The following is an 18,786-nucleotide window of genomic DNA, read 5'->3' on the forward strand; positions in this document are numbered from 1 at the left end:
TTTTGAACGAACCTATCATATATTAAACTGATCCCTAGCTATGATGTTAACTCTACATTTTGCACCCTCTCTTTTCCTTCTCCCCTGTGTACTCTATGAACGGTATACTTTGTCTGTATAGAATGCAGAAACAATACTTATCACTGTATCCTAATACATGTTATAATAAATCAAATCAAGATTGCTGGGGCTTTGGAGTCACATGTGGGCCAGACCAGGTAAGGACGGCAGATTTCCTTCCCTCAAGGACATTAGTTTTGGTTTGATTCAATTTATTATTGTCACATGCATTAGTATACAGTGAAAATTATCGTTTCTTGCACAGACAAAGCATGCTGTTCATAGAGAAGGAAAGGAGAGAGTGCAGAATGTAGTGTTAGTCATAGCTAGGGTGTAGAGAAAGATCAACTTAATGTGAGGTAGGTCCATTCAAAAGTCTGACAGCAGCAGGGAAGAAGCTGTTCTCGAGTCGGTTGGTACGTGACCTCAGACTTTTGTATCTTATTCCTGATGGAAGAAGGTGGAAGAGAGAATGTCCAGGGCACGTGGGGTCCTTAATTATTCTGGCTACTTTGCCGAGGCAGCGGGAGGTGTAGACAGAGTCAATGGATGGGAGGCTGGTTTGTGTGATGGATTGGGCTACATTCACAACCTTTTCTAGCTCCTTGCGGTCTTGGGCAGAGCAGGAGCCCATACCAAGCTGTGATACAACCAGAAAGAATGCTTTCTATGGGGCATCTGGAAAAGTTGGTGAGAGTTGTAGCGGACATGCCAAATTTCCCTCGTCTTCTGAGAAAGTAGAGGCGTTGGTGAGGCTTTCTTAACTATAGTGTCGGCATGGGGGGGACCAAAATATATCATTGGTGATCTGGACACCTAAAAACCTGAAGCTCTCGACCATTTCAACTTCGTCCCTGTTGACGTAGACAGGGACACGTTCCCCTTTACGCTTCCTGAAGTCGATGACTAACTCCTTTGTTTTGTTGACGTCAAGGGAGAGATTGATCTTGCCGTTCACCAGATTCCCTATCTCATTCCTGTTCTCTGTTTTGTCATTGTTTGAGATCTGACCCACTGTGATTGCGTCATCTGCAAACTCCAGTCAACCAGATGGGTTTTTACAACAACAGACCAATAATTCTATCATCACCACTACTTGTTTTCTTTTAAATTCTGAATTTATTTAATGGATTGAATTTAAGCTTGCGCCAGGATTTGAACTCACGTCCGGATAACTCAACTCTGGATAACTCAACTCTTTATAACTGCTCACAAGCAGTTTCTAAACAGGTTTGTCACTTGTTGTACGTGACACCAATGAGAAATCTCTCTTCATAAATGATTTTCCTGCGCCAGTTGTTTGCACAGATCAATTTCCTTTTGCATCTTATGAATAACTTGGCATGTTCCGGAGTGATTGGCTTTGGACTGGTTCCAAAAGCAGTTGGTTCAAAGCTCAGAATCATCATTCTGGTATTAGTCAGCCAACTTAATCATTGCCAAATTAGCCCATACTGCACTAAACCGCACCCAGGATACAAGGATCACTGAGATCTGTCCCCTCGTAACCCGCACTGTGATCCACCTCATTGCAAACTCCTTCTCTTTCTTTTACCCAACTCAGTGCAGGCACAATGGGCCAAACAGCCTTTTTAAAATATTTATTCACAGGTTTTGGGCATCGTTGGCAAGGCCAGCATTTATTGCCCATCCCAAAACAATGCAAAAGGCACCCATTCAGCCCATTGAGTCTGAACTGACAACAATCCCTGCCAGGCCCCATCACCACAATCCCATTTACCCTGTTAATCCCCTGATAATAAGGGGCAACTTAGCATGGCCAATCCACCTAACCTACACACCTTTGGAAGAAGCCACAGCACCCGGAGGAAACCCAGGCAGACACGGGGAGAACATGCAGACTCCGCACAGACACTACCTTTCCTCCTGGCCTCCTTCTAAGTTGTAAACTTCAGTGATTCCTGTGCTTCTCCATTGAGAAAAGAAAGTTGTGGTTAGCATCACTGCCTCTCAGCACCAGGGACCCGGGTTCAATTCCAGACTTGGGTCACTGTCTGTGTGGAGTCTGCACATTCTCCCTGTGCCTGTGTGGGTTTCCTCCCACAGTCCTAAGATGTGCAGGTTAGGTGGATTGGCCAGGCTAAAATTGCCCCTTATTGTCCAAAGATATATAGGAGGATTAGCGGTCAACTGCGTGGGTTTACAGGGATAGGGTCTGAGGTGCTCTGTCTGAGCATCAGTGCAGACCTGATGGGCAGAATGGCCTCATTCTACACTGTAGAGATGCTCAGTTAGAGATGTTCAAAATCGCGTGGCGGTCTGGACAGAGTCAAGAGGGAGAAATTGTTTTAGGATAATTGGAAAAAGAAACAGTGGCGACAGGAGGAGAGAAAGAGAGATTGTGAGGATGCATAAGAGAGAAATTGGATAAAATAGCGAGGGAGAGCACGAGTGACAGAGAGAGATAGAAAGACAGAGAGAGAGAGAGAGAGAGGGAGGATGAGGGAGCGTGTCACAACGGACAAGAGAGTTTGAGAGAGACAGAGAGAGAGAATGAGAGAGCATTGCACAGAGAGAGAGATAGAAGGAAAGAGAGAGGGAGGATAAGAGAGCATTGCAGAAAGAGAGAAAGAGAGATAGAAAGACAGAGATGAGGATGAGAGAACATGTTATAGGGGACAAGAGAGTTTGAGAGAGAGAGAGAGAGAGAGAGAGAGAGTGCGTAAGCGAGAAAGAGAGCAGAAGCGATCAGGAGAGCGGGAGAGAGTTAGAGTGCAAGAGACAGCAAGCAAAATGAGACAGCAAGTGAATAAGTGACAAAAGAGAATGATGTGAGAAAAAGAGAGAGAGTGTGTCTGTGTGAGGGGGATTGTGAAAAAGAGAATGAGCAAGCACGAGAGAGAGAGAGAGAGAATGAGAGAGCAAGAAAGAGAGGAAAAGAACAGCAGAGAGATGGGGGAGCAAGCAAGAGAGAAAAGAAACAAGAACAAAGAGACATAAGCAGAACAGAGAAGGAAGACAAAGCCAAAAAAAGGGATATAGAGAGAGAGAGACAGAGAGAGGAGCAACAGCAGAGCGTTGCAATAGAGTTTAAACTTCAATCAATTTCATTAGCTGGGGAACAGGAACGTGCAAAGCTCATGAGGAAATGAAAGTTCTCTAAATCACCTCTGCAATCTCTCCAAGAGCTCAAATGTCAGCAGCTCAGGAGGTGAAAGAGATTAGCCCGAGAGGCAGGTGTGGGGGACGTGGAGAGAACTCGAACACAGCTTGTCGAGACAAGGACAAAGAAAGCTGAATGGCACCTTCCACCCTGGAGGCTGGTGGGAGAGTGAACCAGCTGACAACGTGTAGTCTGTGCCTGACAACAACACAATAACCGCCCTGGACCAGGGGAGGTGGTCACGGGAGCACAGAGAGGGTCAACAAACCTTAAAAATGACAGCAATATACAGCAACCCGTCAGCGTCAGATTCAGAGAGAGCCTGACAGGAAAGATGATGGAGAGGATTTAAATAAATCCACAAAAAAAAAAGCAGGGTCACGGCTCACAAAGAAAGAGTACAACATTTTTCTCTTTGGCCTTCCCTTCCCCAAACAACAGGGTAATCGAACATATCCAAGACCAGAGTTTCCCTTCACACAGGGAGGCAAGGGACAGGAGAGTGGAGTCAAGACCGCCATCAAGTTTTTAGGCGTCCAGATCGCCTGTCCTGGTCCCCCCCATGCTGAGACTATTGTTAAGAAAGCCCCACCAACGCCTCTACTTCCTCAGAAGATGAAGGAAATTTGGCGTGTCCCCTATGACTCTCAGCAACTTTTACAGATGCACCATAGAAAGCATTCTTTCTGGTTGTATCACAGCTTGGTCTGGGCTCCTGCTCTGCCCAAGACCGCAAGGAACTACAAAAGGTCGTGAATGTAGCCCAATCCATCACGCAAACCAGCCTCCCATCCATTGGCTCTGTCTACACTTCCCACTGCCTCGGCAAAGCAGCCAGTGTAATTAAGGACCCCATGCACTCCGGACATTCTCTTTTCCACCTTCTTCCATCAGGATACAAAAGATACAAAACTCTGAGGTCACGTACTAACCGACTCAAGAACTGCTTCTTCCCACTTTTAAATGGAGCTACCTTGCATTAAGCTGATCTTTCTCTATACCCTAGCTATGACTGGAACACTACATTTTGCATCCTCTCCTTCTCTATGAATGTTTTGTCTATATAGTGCGCAAGAAACAATACTTTACACTGTAGCCTGACAATAATAAATCAAATCAAACAATCAGGTCAGCCGTGATTTCACTGAATGCTGGAATAGGCTTGAGGGGCAGAATGGCCTGCTCTTGATCCCAATTCTCGCTGTTTGTCGATGGGGGAGGGATTGTGGATCGAGCGGGGCTGCTTTGTCCTGGATGGTGTTGAACTTCTTGAGTGTTGTTGGAGCTGCACCCATCCAGGCAAGTGGGGAGTATTCCATCACACTCCTGACTTGTGCCTTGTAGATGGTGGACAGGTTCTGGGGAGTGGAAGGGGATTGGTGTGGAGAACCAATACTTGCATTGAATTGAATTTTACTTCTTATTCATTCAAGGGACATGGGTATCGCCGGCTAGGCCAGCATTTGTTAGCCATCCGTAGTTGCCCAGGAGGCATTTGAGAGACAACCACATTGCTGTGGCTCTGGAGTCACATGTGGGCCAGACCAGGTAAGGATGGCGGATTTCCTTCCCTAAAGGGCAACTGATTCTGCACCAACCACAATCCCGATCCCCATAACCCCATATATTTACCCCACCAATCCCTCTGACCTACGCATCCCCGGGACACTAAGGGGAGATTTAGCATATCCAAACCCACACATCTTTCGGACAGAGGGGGGGAAATCCACCCAGAGGACACCCACGCAGACATGGGGAGAATGTGCAGACTCCGCACAGATAGTGACCCAAGTCTGGAATCGAACCCGGGTCCCTGGAGCCGTGAGATAGCAATGCTAACCACCGTGCCACCACTGCCCCCATCCCGCCTTTTAGAGAAACATAGAAAATAGGATCGGGGTAGGCCATTCGGCCCTTCGAGCCTGCTTCACCATTCATTTTGATCATTATTCCCTTATGGGATGGCAGGGTGGCACAGTGGGTTAGCACTGCTGCCTCTCAGTGCCAGGGACCCAGATTCCATTCCTGGGTTGGGTCACTGTCTGTGTGGAGTTTCCACACTCTCCCCGAGTCTGCATGGGTTTCCTCCGGGTGCTCCAGTTTCCTCCCACAGTCGGAAAGACGTACTGGTTAGGGTGCATTGGCCGTGCTAAATTCTCCCTCAGCGTACCCGAACGGGCACCGGAGAGTGGCAACTAGGGAATTTCACAGCAACTGCATTACAATGTTAATGTAAGCCTTACTTGTGACAAAGAAATAAACTATAACTATATACCAGCAACATAACCCCTCCCTGGTTCTTGTATCGTTAATCTCCATTGAGGAGTTAAAACTGTTCATCCTCTCCCAATCTGCCGCAATCCCCTTTGGTGACAATGTACCCAGCTAATTTATTTTTATATTGATTTATCAGCGGCAATGCTGACATTTCGTTGCTAATTGTCCCTTGAGAAGGTGGTTCTCGGTTGAGCCTCTCGGTTGCAGTTCAGAAAAGGAGACACGAGTTCTGCTTCTTCTTAAACTACCCTTATTTCTTTGATCCAACTCCACGTGCATTTCTCCACCAACAGCCCTGTGCAGCTCCTTTATATATCAGGTGAAACTAGAACTAGGAGGCATGGCCTCAAAATAAGAGGAAGCAGATTCAGGACTGAGTTGTGGAGGAACTTCTTCACACAAAGGGTTGTGAATCTGTGGAATCCCCTGCCCAGTTGAGGCTACCTCATTGAATGTTTTTAAGGGAAGGTTAGATAATTTTTTGAACAGTAAGGGAATTAAGGGTTATGGTGAGCGGGCGGGTAAGTGGAGCTGAGTCCACGAGAAGATCAGCCGTGATTTTATTGCATGGCGGAGCAGGGGCCAGATGACCTACTCCTGCTCCCAGTTCTTACGTTGTATGTATCGATGTAACAGGCTGTGACTCACCTCGATAACCTCGATTCCTCTGGTCCTGGGGAACAAAAGGAAAATCTGCATTAAACATTCAGTCGTTTTATCACAAACTGAGTGACACTGTAACTTATATCATTTATTAACTGATCTTTTGGCCTGATACCTAACCATTACCAAAATGCTTCTGACACGCAGCTCAAATTTGCAACGCACCCTCTCCCCATCCTGTACAGAGAACTAATTGATGTTATGCCTGACGACAAACTAACTTTGTCCCGATCGATGTTGCAGTTTAACTAGTTAGGTATCCACCTGGGCTTGGTCCTGGTGTTCTCATTTCTATATCAAAAAGGACATTGGGTGGGATTTTCCAGGCCTTTTCCGTCAGTGGGATCTTCCTGACCTGCTACCGCAGGCTGGACAAGAAGATTCCACTGACAGGGGGAGGTCTGGAAAATCTTTCCCTCGCCCCGCCCTGCAGTGGGCTCCCTGGTGGAAGGACGAATCAGTGCGAGTAGCCCACAATTGGCCATTGACAGGGGTTGGGTGATAGGCTCACAAAGACTTGTGTAGTCCTTGTTGACCCTTAGGTGTCTAAAGCTGAGCAGGTCAGGTGGATTGGCCGTGCTAAACTGCCCTTTAGTGTCGGGGGATTAGCAGGGTCAATACATGGGGTTATGGGGATAGGGCCTGGGTGGCATGGTGGTTGATGCAGGCTTCTGCACTATAAAGGATTCTATGAGTCCAGGTGAGCACTTCTATCGGTAAAATGGTCCATTTTAGGACCAGTTTAGAGTCTACACCCACATTGAGGAGCTCAACGCATATCTTGTCAAACTTTTCTGGAGTAAGCATGTTCAAAATGCCTCTGACTTTCCTGAAGACTCCATCTCATCTGAGTGAGTGCCACACTGTCAGAGATACTGAGTGAGCTATTAGACCCTAGAGGAAAGATTCCACAACATAACTTTCTCTACACCCTAGCAACGACTGTAACACTACATTCGGCACTCGTTTCCTTCTCTATGAACGGTATGCTTTGTCGCTACAGCGCGCAAGAAACAATACTTTTCACTGTGTGTTAATACACGTGACAATAATAAATCAAATTTATGAGTTCTCCCTCGAGTCAGGGACAATATTTACCCCTCAACCAACATCATTAGAACATTTGCAGTTGGTCATTTACCACATTGCTTTGTGGGATCTTGCTGTGCAGAAGTTGGCTGTTGCGATTCCTACATTACAACAGTCAATGCCCTTCCGAAGTACTTTATTGGCTGTACAGCACCATGAAACATCCTGAGGTCACGAATGTAAAAACAAGTTCTTACTTAGATAAAAAAAAAACTCGCAGTGATCCCAATTTCAATTTCCCCGCCCTTATCCGAGGAGGGATGTCCTCGCCAGGGAGGGAGCGCTGATTCTAGGCTGATCCCTGGGACGGCAGGGCTGTCATACGAGGAGAGACTAAGTCGGTTAGGATTATATTCACTTGAAGAGCGAGAGGGGATCTCAGAGGCTTATAAAACTCTAACAGGGTTAGACAGGGTAGATTCGGAAAGAATGTTCCTGATGGTGGGGGAAGTCCAGAACTAGGGGTCACAGTTTGAGGATAAAGGGGTAAACCTTTTAGGACTGAGGTGAGGAGAAATTTGTTCACCCAGGGCAGCACGGTGGCACAGTGGTTAGCACTGCTGCCTCACAGCTCCAGTGAGCTGGGTTCCATGGGAGGATTGGTTGGCAGAGTGGTATTATCACTGGCCTACTAATCCATAAGACATAGGAGCAGAATTAGGCCACTCGGCCCATCAAGTCTGCTCCGCCATTCAATCATGGCTGATATTTTTCTCATCCCCATTCTCCTGCCTTTTCCCCATAACCCCTGATCCCCTTATTAATCAAGAACCTATCTATCTCTGTCTTAAAGACACTCAATGACCCGGCCTCCACAGCCTTCTGCGGCAAAGAGTTCCATAGATTCCCCACTCTCTGGCTGAAGAAATTCCTCCTCATCTCTGTTTTAAAGGATCGTCCCTTTAGCCTGAGGTTGTGCCCAGAGACCCGAGGATAAACTCGGGGGACCTGAGTTCGAATCCCACCCCAGCAGATGGTGAAATTTGAATTCAATAAAAGTCTAAAATTGACCATAAAAGCTCACTGGGTTCACTAATGCCCTTTAGAGCACCTTCCCTGTAGGGAAGGAAATCTTCCGTGACTCCAGAGGCACGACAATGAGGTTGACATAACTCAGCCAAAGGGTAATTAAGGGTGAGCTGGAGATGTCCATATGGGATGACTGTAAAGAAAATTGCAGTGTAGAGAGACCAGTGCAAACTGGTTGGAGTTGATGCTGCGCTGCATATTTGACACTATAATAACCACCTAATTCACGACAGTTCCGATGTTGTAATGCACTCATTGTATCATTGTCTGAACTGACTGCCTCTTGTTAGATGAAGTAATAATCTCTGTCTAAAAAGCAACATCCGCAAGTTCCCCTCCAAGCCACACTCACCGTCCTGATTTGGAAATATATTGACCGTTCCTTCACTGTCACTGGGTCAAAATCCTGGAACTGCCTCCCTAACAGCAGTGTGGGAGTCACAGGGACCGCAGTGGGTTCAAGAAGGCAGTTCACCCCACCAGCTTCCGAGGGCAATTAGGGAGGAGGCAATAAACTCAGTGACGCCCACATTCCACAAATGAATAAAAAGTTAATTTTTTTCCCCCCATTCGTGGGTCATGTGTGTCACTGGCTGGCCAGCATTTATTGCCCATCCCTAGTTGCCCCTTGAGAAGGTGGTGGTGAACTGCCTTTTTGAATCCCTGTGGTGTAGGAGCACCCACAGTACAGTTAGGGAGGGGGTCCCAGGATTTTGACCCAGCGACTGCGAAGGAATGGCCGATATATTTCCAAATCAGGATGGTGAGTGACTTGGAGGGAAACTTGCAGGTGATGGTGTCCCCAGTGTATCTGCTGCCCTTGTCCTTCTAAGTGATTGTGGGTTTGGAAGATGCTGTCTAAGGATCTTTGGTGAATTGCTGCAGTGCATCTTGTAGATGGTACACACTGCTGCTACTGAGCGTCGGTGGAGGGAGTGGATGTTTGTGGATGTGATGCCAATCGAGCGGGGCTGCTTTGTCCTGGATAGTGTCGAGCTTCTCGAGTGTTGTTGGAGCTGCACCCGTCCAGGGAAGCGGGGAGTATTCCATCACACTCCTGACTTGTGCCTTGTAGATGGTGGACAGGCTCTGGGGAGTCAGGGGGCGAGTTACTCGCCATAGAATTCCCAGCCCCTGACCTGCTCTTGGTTGCCTAGGGATGAAATTATTGCAGTACTGTGGCATTTTAATTTAAGAAGGAACTTGTATTTATATAGCACCACCCCAGTGCTTTACGGATAATGAAGTATAGTCACTTGCATTGGAGGAAACTCGGCAGCCAATTTGCACACTGCAAGATCCCGCACATATATGCAAAAAAAAAGTGATGATGGTCAAGGGTCAAATATTGGTCAGGACACAGGGGGAACACTCCTGCTGTTCTTCAGATAGTGACCATAGGATCTTTTATCCCCACCCCCAACCCCGACTTGAAGGGTGGGGGGGGCGTCGACAGTGATGGCCGACATTCTTTCCATCACAATGGCCGACCAGGAGTTGCTCCCGTCCTTATGGGCCAGCCATTGGCATGTGTTGGAAGGATTTCTTACCCACTTCCTGTTTCAGCACTTCCTGCTCTGTTTAATATCAGCCTAAAGTTTGACACATGGTCCAACCGTGTAGTCTCAGAGCGTTGACTCACCAACTTCTCCTTAATTTAAATGCTCCTCTAACCTCATGACCAAAAACCATTTCAAATGGACTGAATTTAGTTGGTTCATTAGGTCCATCCCCGATAGCAAAAAGTACAAATGGAATTCCCTTATCCCAATCCTCTTGACAATAAGCCCTCAATATATGGTTTGATGACACTTCTCTAATGCTCCCTGCAATTCTGAATGGTACACAGTTGATTTAAATTGTTTGTCTGAAGCGATCCATAACCTCCCTGAATAACTTTGATGTAGAACTTGATTTAATTATATGTCTGTGGGTAGTCCGTATCTAATTAAAAAATTAAGTAACTCCTCCACAATGTTTTTAAGCTGTAATATTGCGTAATGGAATGGCCTCTGGAAACCTAGTAAACACATCCATTATAGTCAACAAACATTGATTCCCACTTTTCCTTTTCGGGAATGACGTGGAGTTGCGGACGTTGGCTCAGTGAGTAGTCTCAGAACACTGGGTCAAAGTCCAACAGGTCCATTTGGTGACATGAGCTTTCGGAGCACTGCTCCTTCACCGGGTGGGTGACTCACCTGATGAAGGGGCAACACTCCAAAGGCTTGTGCTACCAAATAAACCCATTGGACTTTAACCTGGCATCGTGAGACTACTCACTGTTCATTTTAGGGAGGTGTCCTACGCAATCAACCTCCTAAAATGTTCCTCAGATGCTGGAATGGATATTAAAAGGTTTTTATCAACGCTCCGGGTTTTCCTATTACCCAACATGAGAGACATATCTGGCAAAATTCCACCATATCTTTATGCAGTCCAGGCCAATAAAAATGTTTTTGTATTTTTGCTACCCACAACACCTCCTTTCTATAAACACAACTTCTGCCCATTTTTCATCCGACTGAATACGCAAAGGTCGTTGCTCATTAAGACATTTTTAAGGTAGTAATTCCGGTATGCACTCAGATTCTTCTTCTGTGGATGCTTTTGATACAACTCCACATCTTTCTGGCAGCTTTCCTGAATTAAAAATATCCACTTTGTCCTCTCCACCTGTTCTTGTTCCTCCTCCACCATCTGATCAATAACGTTTACTGCTAACAGAACTGCTTTACCTTTACTCCTTGGTTCCTCCTCCTGTCTGAACCTGTGGCTTTGTGACCTGATTACCACACAATCAGCAAACATCCCAGGGTATGCTTCCTTTGGCAACTCAGCTGTTTGATCCACTACCTGTGATCCATCTGTATCGTCACCCAAGATAAACTGCATTCCTGGACCAGATAATTCCTCTACTGCTCCTACCATAATTTCAGCGCTTTTCGCCGGACTGTTCAACTTCACCTTACATCAGGCGGCACGGTGGCACAGTGGGTTAGCACTGCTGCCTCACAGCGCCAGGGACCCAGGTTCAATTCCAGCCTCAGGTCACTGTGTGGAGTTTGCACATTCTCCCAGTGTCTGCATGGGTTTCCCCCAGGTGCTCTCCGGTTTGCTCCCACAGTCCAAAGACGTGAGGGTTAGGTTGATTGGCCGTGCTAAATTAACCCTTAGTGTTGGGGCGATCAGCAAGGCAAACACATGGGAATAGGGACTGGATGGGATTGTGGCCAGTAAAGACTTGATGGGCCAAATGGCCTCCCTCTGCACTGTGGAGATTCTATATAGTGGAAGAATGCTCTTTTAGCAGAAATTCCACCAGCTTTTCGAGCAATACTCCTTCTAGGGGATTTTCACAGTAACTTCATTGCAGTGTTAACGCAAGCCTACGTGTGACTCATAAATAAGCTTATCTCCTCATTTCACTCCATTAAAGATTGACTTACTTCCATATACTTTAGGATTTTAACCACTTTACCTACTCCTCCTAGTACACGAGTAAATCTTATCCACGCAACTAAACTCTTTAGAGAGATCTGGCACTCTCTTATCAATTGACCCGAAAGGCGCGGGAATGTGGTGACCAGAGGATTTTCACAGTAACTTCATTGCAGTGTTAACGTAAGCCTTACTTGTGATGAATCCCTGACCAGGCTCTACATTCTTCTGCATCTCTTTAGCTTCAGCCTCCCATCCATTGACTCTGTCTACACTTCCCGCTGCCTCGGCAAAGCAGCCAGCATAATTAAGGACCCCACGCACCCCGGACATTCTCTCTTCCACCTTCTTCCGTTGGGGAAACGATACAAAAGTCTGAGGTCACGTACCAACCAACTCAAGAACAGCTTCTTCCCTGCTGCTGTCAGACTTTTGACTGGCCCTACCTCGCACTAAGTTGATCTTTCTCTACACTCTAACTATGACTGTAACACTACATTCTGCACTGTCTCCTTTCCTTCTCTATGAACGGTATGCTTTGTCTGTATAGTGCGCAAGAAACAATATTTTTCACTGTATGTTAATACGTGTAACAATAATAAATCAAATCAACTGTGTGTGTTTTGTTTTAAATCACTGCGAACAAACCCCACTGACTTATCCCGTTTGCCCACATTTGTCTTCCCAGTGCTTTTCTTAAACCAGGAACAGTGCAACTTTGTTCTGCTTTATTACAATGAAGACAGCTGAAGCTTCTTATTTCTCTCCATCCTCGAGGATTGGAAAATGGGTTTCAACACAGATAAGTGTTGCATTTTGGAAAGTCAACCCAGGATAGGACTTTAACAGCGAACGGTGGGGCCCTGGGGAGTGTTGAGGAACAGAGGGAGGACATAGTTCATTGAAAGCGGCATTGCAGGTAGACAGGGTGATGAAGAAGCCATTTAGCACACTGACCTTCATCATTCAAGACACTGAGTATAGGGGTTGGGACATTATGCTACATCTATACAAAGCATTGGTGAGGCCACACTTGGAGTACTGTGTACAGTTTTGGTCATCCTGTTATAAGAAAGACATTGATAAATTGGAAAGGGTGCAAAGCAGATTTATAGAATCCTTACAGTATAGAAGGCCATTTGGCCCATTGAGTCTACACCAACCACAATCCCAATTAGGTCCTATTCCCATAACCCCACATATTTACCCTAGCTAGTCCCCTCACACCAAGGGGTAATTTAGCGTGGCCAATCAACCTAACCCACGCATTTTTGGAGTGTGGGACGAAATCAGAGCACCCGGAGGAAACCCACGTGGACACGGTGGGGCTGGCACAGTGGTTAGCACCGCTGCCTCACAGCACCAGGGACCTGGGTTCAATTCCCGGCCTCGGGTCACTGTCTGTGTGGAGGTTGCACGTGAACCCGCACATCTTTGGACACTAAGGGACAATTTAGCACAGTCAATCCCCTAACTTATACATCTTCGGATAGTGGGAGGAAACCCACACAGACACGGGGAGAATGTGCAAACTCCACACAGACAGTGACCCGAGGCTGGAATCGAACCCTGATCCTTGTGAGGCAGCAGTGCTAATCACTGTGCCGCCGTGCCATCCCCAGCATTCCACTAGCCTTTCTGATCATTGTCTGTACTTGTTGATGATAGTTGAATGATTTTATACCTGGACTTCCAAATCTCTCTGGATCTCCGCTGTCTGCAGATTTTTACTAATTAGGGATGTACTTTGATCTCTCTGTATCAGACCCGGCAATGTTCAGAGCGGAAGTAGAATCAAACAGTAAATCTCCGAGTCAGGCACTAGAACAAAACAAATTCCAGGTGGGTGAATATTCCCCTTCACACACTGACTGTCTCTGGGTCCAAGGGCTCAGGTCCAGTTAGAAACCTATCCTTGTGTTTGTCAACCGTGAGGCAGCCCTGTCATCTGACTGAGACATCACGGGGGGGGGGGGGGGGGGGGGGGGGTGTGTGTGTGTGTGTGTGTACTGGTAATGTCACTGGACTAGGTGATGCTCTGGGGATATGGAGCTCAAATCCTTCCAACTGTGGCTGGTAGAATTTAAATTCAGTAAATCACAGAATCCCTAGAGTGCGGGAGGAGGCCAGTCAGCCCATCGCATCAAGCCTTCACTAACAACAATCCTATCCAGGCCCCATCCCCGTAACGGCACAATGGCACAGTGGTTAGCACTGCAGCCTCACAGCTCCAGGGACCCGGGTTCGATTCCTGGCTTGGGTCACTGTCTGTGTGAAGCTTGCATGTTCTCCCCGTGTCTGCGTGGGCTTCCTCCGGGTGCTTCGGTTTCCTCCCACAGTCCAAAGATATGCAGATTAGATGGATTGGACATGCTAAATTAACCCTTAGTGTCCTGGGATGTGATAGGTTAGAGGGATTAGCAGGGTAGCTAAACGGGGATAGGATCTGAGTAGGATTGGTGTTGGTGCAGACTCAATGGGCCGAATGGCTTCCTTCTGCACTACAGGGATTCTATGTAACCCCACGTATTCACCCTGCTAATCACGCCAACACTAAGGGGCAATTTAGCATGGCCAATCCACCTCACCTGCACATCTTTGGACACCAATGGGCAATTTAGCATGGTCAAGCCACCTTAATCTACACACCTATGGACACTAAGGGGCAATTTAGCACAGCCAATCCATCTAACCTGCACATCTTTGGACACTAAGGGGCAATTTAACATGGGCAATCTACCAACATGCAGTATCTTGCTTAATACGCTGTTGCAATGTAGGGACTGGAAAGAAGAAATTTATAAGGATGTTACCAGGACTGAAAGGTTTGAATTTTAAGGAGAGGCTGGATAGGTTGGGACTTTTTTTCTCTGGCGTGCAGGAGGATGAGGGGTGAGCCTATAGAAGTTTATAAAATCATGAGGGGCACAGGTAAGTAAAGTCAAGGGCTTTTCCCCAAGGTAGGGGGAGTCCAAAACTAGAGGGCATAGGTTAAAGGTGAAAGAGGAAAAGGAGCTAAGGGGCAAGTTTCTCACTCAGAGGGTTGTGCGTGTATGAAATGAGCTGCCAGAGGTGGTGGTAGAGGTGGGTACAATTACAGCATTTAAAAGACATTTGGACAGGAACATGGACGGGAAAGGTTTAGAGAGATATGGGCCAAACACAGGCAAATGGGACCAGTTCAGTTTAGGAAACCTGGTTGATGTGGATGAGTTGGGCCGAAGGGCCTGTTTCCCTGCTGTACATAGCGCTCTCTCTCTCTGAGGCAACAGGAAATATCTGCCCTTTCAGTCATTGCAGAGAGGTCACAGAATCCCCACAGTGCAGAAGGAGGCCATTCAGCCCATCAAGTCTGCACCAACCACAATCCCACCCAGGCCCAATCCTCATAACCCCACGCATTTACCCTAGCTAGTCCCCTTGGCACTAAGGGTCAATTTCGCATGGTCAATCCAACTAACCAGGCCTCCCATCTATTGACTCTGTCTACATTTCCCGCTGCCTCAGAAGAGCAGCCAACATAACTAAGGACCCCCACGCACCCCAGACATTCTCTCTTCCATCGGGAAAAAGATACAAAAGTCTGATGTCACATAAACCGACTCAAGAACAGCTTCTTCCCTGCTGCCTTCAGACTTTGGAATGGACCTACCTCGCATTAAGTTGCTCTTTCTCTACACCCTAGCTATGACTGTAACACTACATTCTGCACTCTCTCCTTGCCTTCTCTATGAACGGTGTGCTCTGTTTGTATAGCGCACAAGAAACAATACTTTTTATTGTATGCTAATACATGTGACAATAATAAATCAAATCAAATTCGGGGCCTGTACAGAACTGAAACCTTCCAGACTGGCCTTGTAACCACTAGGAAGGCACAGCACCATTAACCCTTCCCAATACACTGGCCATGCTTTCTTTAACACATTTCTCTAATCATTTTGCACTCAGCCTCCTGCGACAAGGAAGACTGATTGTCCAATTGCTTCAACAGAAAGACACAACTGCACCAGAAATAAGGAAACCCCCAGTTTGACGGCGATGATTGTGCAAGCACCTGCTTGAGAAAGGTTTCCTGTGTTAACTAGGCTGTGGCTGTATGAAGTCTCACACAGCCAGCCAGCCAAGTGGCTATCACTGCAGCCCTTAAAGAATGACCGAGGCTGTACATAACAATCCCGGGGAGAGTGCCTGTATCTACAGCGGGCCCCGGGGAGAGTGCCTGTATCTACAGCGGGCCCCGGGGAGAGTGCCTGTATCTACAGCGGGCCCCGGGGAGAGTGCCTGTATCTACAGCGGGCCCCGGGGAGAGTGCCTGTATCTACAGCGGGCCCCGGGGAGAGTGCCTGTATCTACAGCGGGCCCCGGGGAGAGTGCCTGTATCTACAGCGGGCCCCGGGGAGAGTGCCTGTATCTACAGCGGGCCCCGGGGAGAGTGCCTGTATCTACAGCGGGCCCCGGGGAGAGTGCCTGTATCTACAGCGGGCCCCGGGGAGAGTGCCTGTATCTACAGCGGGCCCCGGGGAGAGTGCCTGTATCTACAGCGGGCCCCGGGGAGAGTGCCTGTATCTACAGCGGGCCCCGGGGAGAGTGCCTGTATCTACAGAGCGGAGTCCCTAGGTTATGTTCCAGTATTTACAGAGGGGGTCCCCGGGGGAGAGTGTGTCAGTATTTACAGAGGGGATCCCCGGGGAGGATATCAATGATTACAAGGGAAGGGGCTCCCAGGACTGTAGATTCCTCAGGGGTCTGTCAATATTGGAGAGAGGGGGGGGGGGGGGAATGCCCAGAGGGTCCCCAAAACTGTCAGTTGGGGGGGGGTCCTCAGAAGTGTGTCAATATAAGATTTACAAAATGCTCACTCAGCTAAAAGCCAGCCCAGAAAGACGCGAGGAGGGTGGATCGTGCTCTGAACCTGTACAGAAGAAATTAGGATAGATCCCACTCCAATCTTACCGACAAAGATCAGCAAAGAGTAGAAACTGCAGCTTCCTCCTTTTCTTGTCGCTGAGACAAAAACCCACTCGCTTCGCTTTGAGCCAAGTCTGCATGTTAACAGCCCTTGTGCAAACGCCAGTCGTCTTTCCCTTGGATAAGGAATGAGATTAGATCTTTATATATAAAACAGCAAGTTATGTTGTCACCCCGATTGATTGAATAGCTGGAAAGAGGGAGGGGCTCACTCAGTCCTTCCAACTCTGATCAGTTTCACCCCTCCCATTAAATCTATCAAGGTCCAAAGTCGGATTGCTTGTCCCCTCTCCTCCAGTATCTCCACTCCCGTCTCAGCCACAGCGAGTCCCAGGGAATACTCTGCTTCCCAATTCATTCTCCAGCTCCCATGTCCCGGCTCCGCCCCCTTCTCGCGCTTTCACCAAATGGTTACAATCCCCCAAATTGCAACATTGCAAGCCCCGCCCTCCTGTGTGAGCGTGGCTGTAAGCCCCACCCACCCCCAGAGGTACTTAAAAGCCTTTTCACACTCTACAGTCGGGGAAGAAGTTATTCAGCCCATGGAGTCAGCGCCGACAGCAGACCCACCCCAATCATTGTAACCCCAGCTATTTACCCTACGAATCTCCCTGACATTAAAGGGACCATTTAGCATGGCCAATCCACCTAACCTGCACATCTTTAGACGCTAAGGGGCAATTTAGCATGGCCAATCCACCTAATCCGCACATCTTTGGACACTACAGAGCAATTTAGCATAGCCAATTCCCCCTAACCCGTACATATTTGGACACTACAGAGCAATTTAGCACTGCTACTCCACCTAACCCGCACATCTTTGGATGCTAAGGGGCAATTTAGCACAGCCAATTCACCTAATCTGCACATTTTTGGACACTGAGGCACAATTTAGCCTGGTCAGTCAATCTAACCTACATATCCTTGGACACTCAGGGACAATTTAGCATAGCCAATCAATGTAAACTACGTAGCTTTGGACATTAAGGAGCAATTTAGCATAACCAATCCACCTAACCTGTGCATCTTTGGACACTAAGGGGCAATTTAACATGGCCAATCTCCCTAACCTGCATATCTTTAGAGTGTGGGAGGAAACTGGAGCACCTGGAGGAAACCCACACAGACGTGGGGATGAGTGTGCAAACTCCACACAGTCACCTAAGGCTGGAATCGAACTGGGGTCCTGTGAGGCAGCAGTGCTAATCACTGTACCACTGCGTCACCCAAAACAATGGCGTCCAATGGCACTGGTCTCTTTGCAACCAATGATGTGCTGCTTGAAAGTGCAGCCGTTGTTACAATGTAACAAAGACTGTAAGTCAATTATCGCACAGCAAGCTCCCGCAACCAGCAGTGATCAAATTTCACCAGAGGGATAATTATCAGCTAGGACACTGTGGAGAACTCCCCTTCAAAATAGTAGCCACTGGATCTTTAAAGTTCCTCAAGAGACCCCCCTTGGGGGCTTTGACACCCCATTTGCACCTTTGGCAGTGCAGCCCTCCCTCATTACTGCATGGAGTGTCAGTCTAGATTTCTGCACCCAGGTTGATCTTGAACGCACAACCTGCTGTCTCAGAGGTAAGACATCTTCTGTCTTGGAGGTGAGAATGCCAGCCACTGGACCATTTGGCTATTGATATTTGACAACTGGGAAGCTGTCAATCAATCTGAAAGCTGGGAGGAGCTAGGGAGGAGGATGTTGATTGTGGAAGTGGGAAATTTGCACTGGTTGAACCTGTTAAAATCCTTACTGCCTGACTGGCTAATAGGCTGTCTTCCTGTCTAATGGGTAGCACAGGACTAATCCAGGAAGTAGACCCAATATTATTAAATAGCGTAAAAGCAAATTACTGTGGATGCTGGAATCTGAAACCAAAAGAGAAAATGCTGGAAAATGCAGGTCTGGCAGCATCTGTAAGGAGAGAAAAGAGCTTACGTTTCGAGTCTAGATCTCTCCTTCCAGATGCTGTCAGACCTGCTGAGATTTTCGAGCAATTTCTCTTTTGGATTCTTAAATTCCGTTTGACTGATTAAAAAATACAATGTGAGAGGGAATCACCACCACCTGCAAGTTCCCCTCCAAACCACACAACATCCTGATTTCTATCACTGTTCCTCCACTGTTG

The 18,786-nt window shown here is 47.4% G+C and overlaps 1 protein-coding gene across 2 annotated transcripts in view; it reads right to left on the bottom strand.

Moving 5' to 3' along the window:
- Positions 1-17,034, bottom strand: part of LOC145362120 (inositol-tetrakisphosphate 1-kinase-like) — a 34,839-nt gene extending 17,805 nt beyond the window's left edge. The window contains exons 1-3 of one of the 2 annotated variants that reach the window (XM_080218167.1): positions 16,640-16,727; positions 13,368-13,504; positions 6,110-6,134 (exon numbers count right to left, since the gene is read on the bottom strand). Coding sequence is in view for 1 of the 2 variants with exons in the window: in XM_080218166.1 (XP_080074292.1) it covers positions 6,110-6,134; positions 16,640-16,734 (120 nt within the window). In the remaining variant the exon portion in view is untranslated. Of the gene's footprint in view, positions 1-6,109; positions 6,135-13,367; positions 13,505-16,639 lie in introns of both variants that reach the window. The other variant, XM_080218166.1, reaches the window with a different exon arrangement.
- Positions 17,035-18,786: the final 1,752 nt, after the last annotated feature.

Source organism: Carcharhinus amblyrhynchos, unplaced genomic scaffold (genome assembly GCF_965287045.1).
Source record: "Carcharhinus amblyrhynchos unplaced genomic scaffold, sCarAmb.v2.hapA scaffold_37, whole genome shotgun sequence".
NCBI lineage: Eukaryota > Metazoa > Chordata > Chondrichthyes > Carcharhiniformes > Carcharhinidae > Carcharhinus > Carcharhinus amblyrhynchos.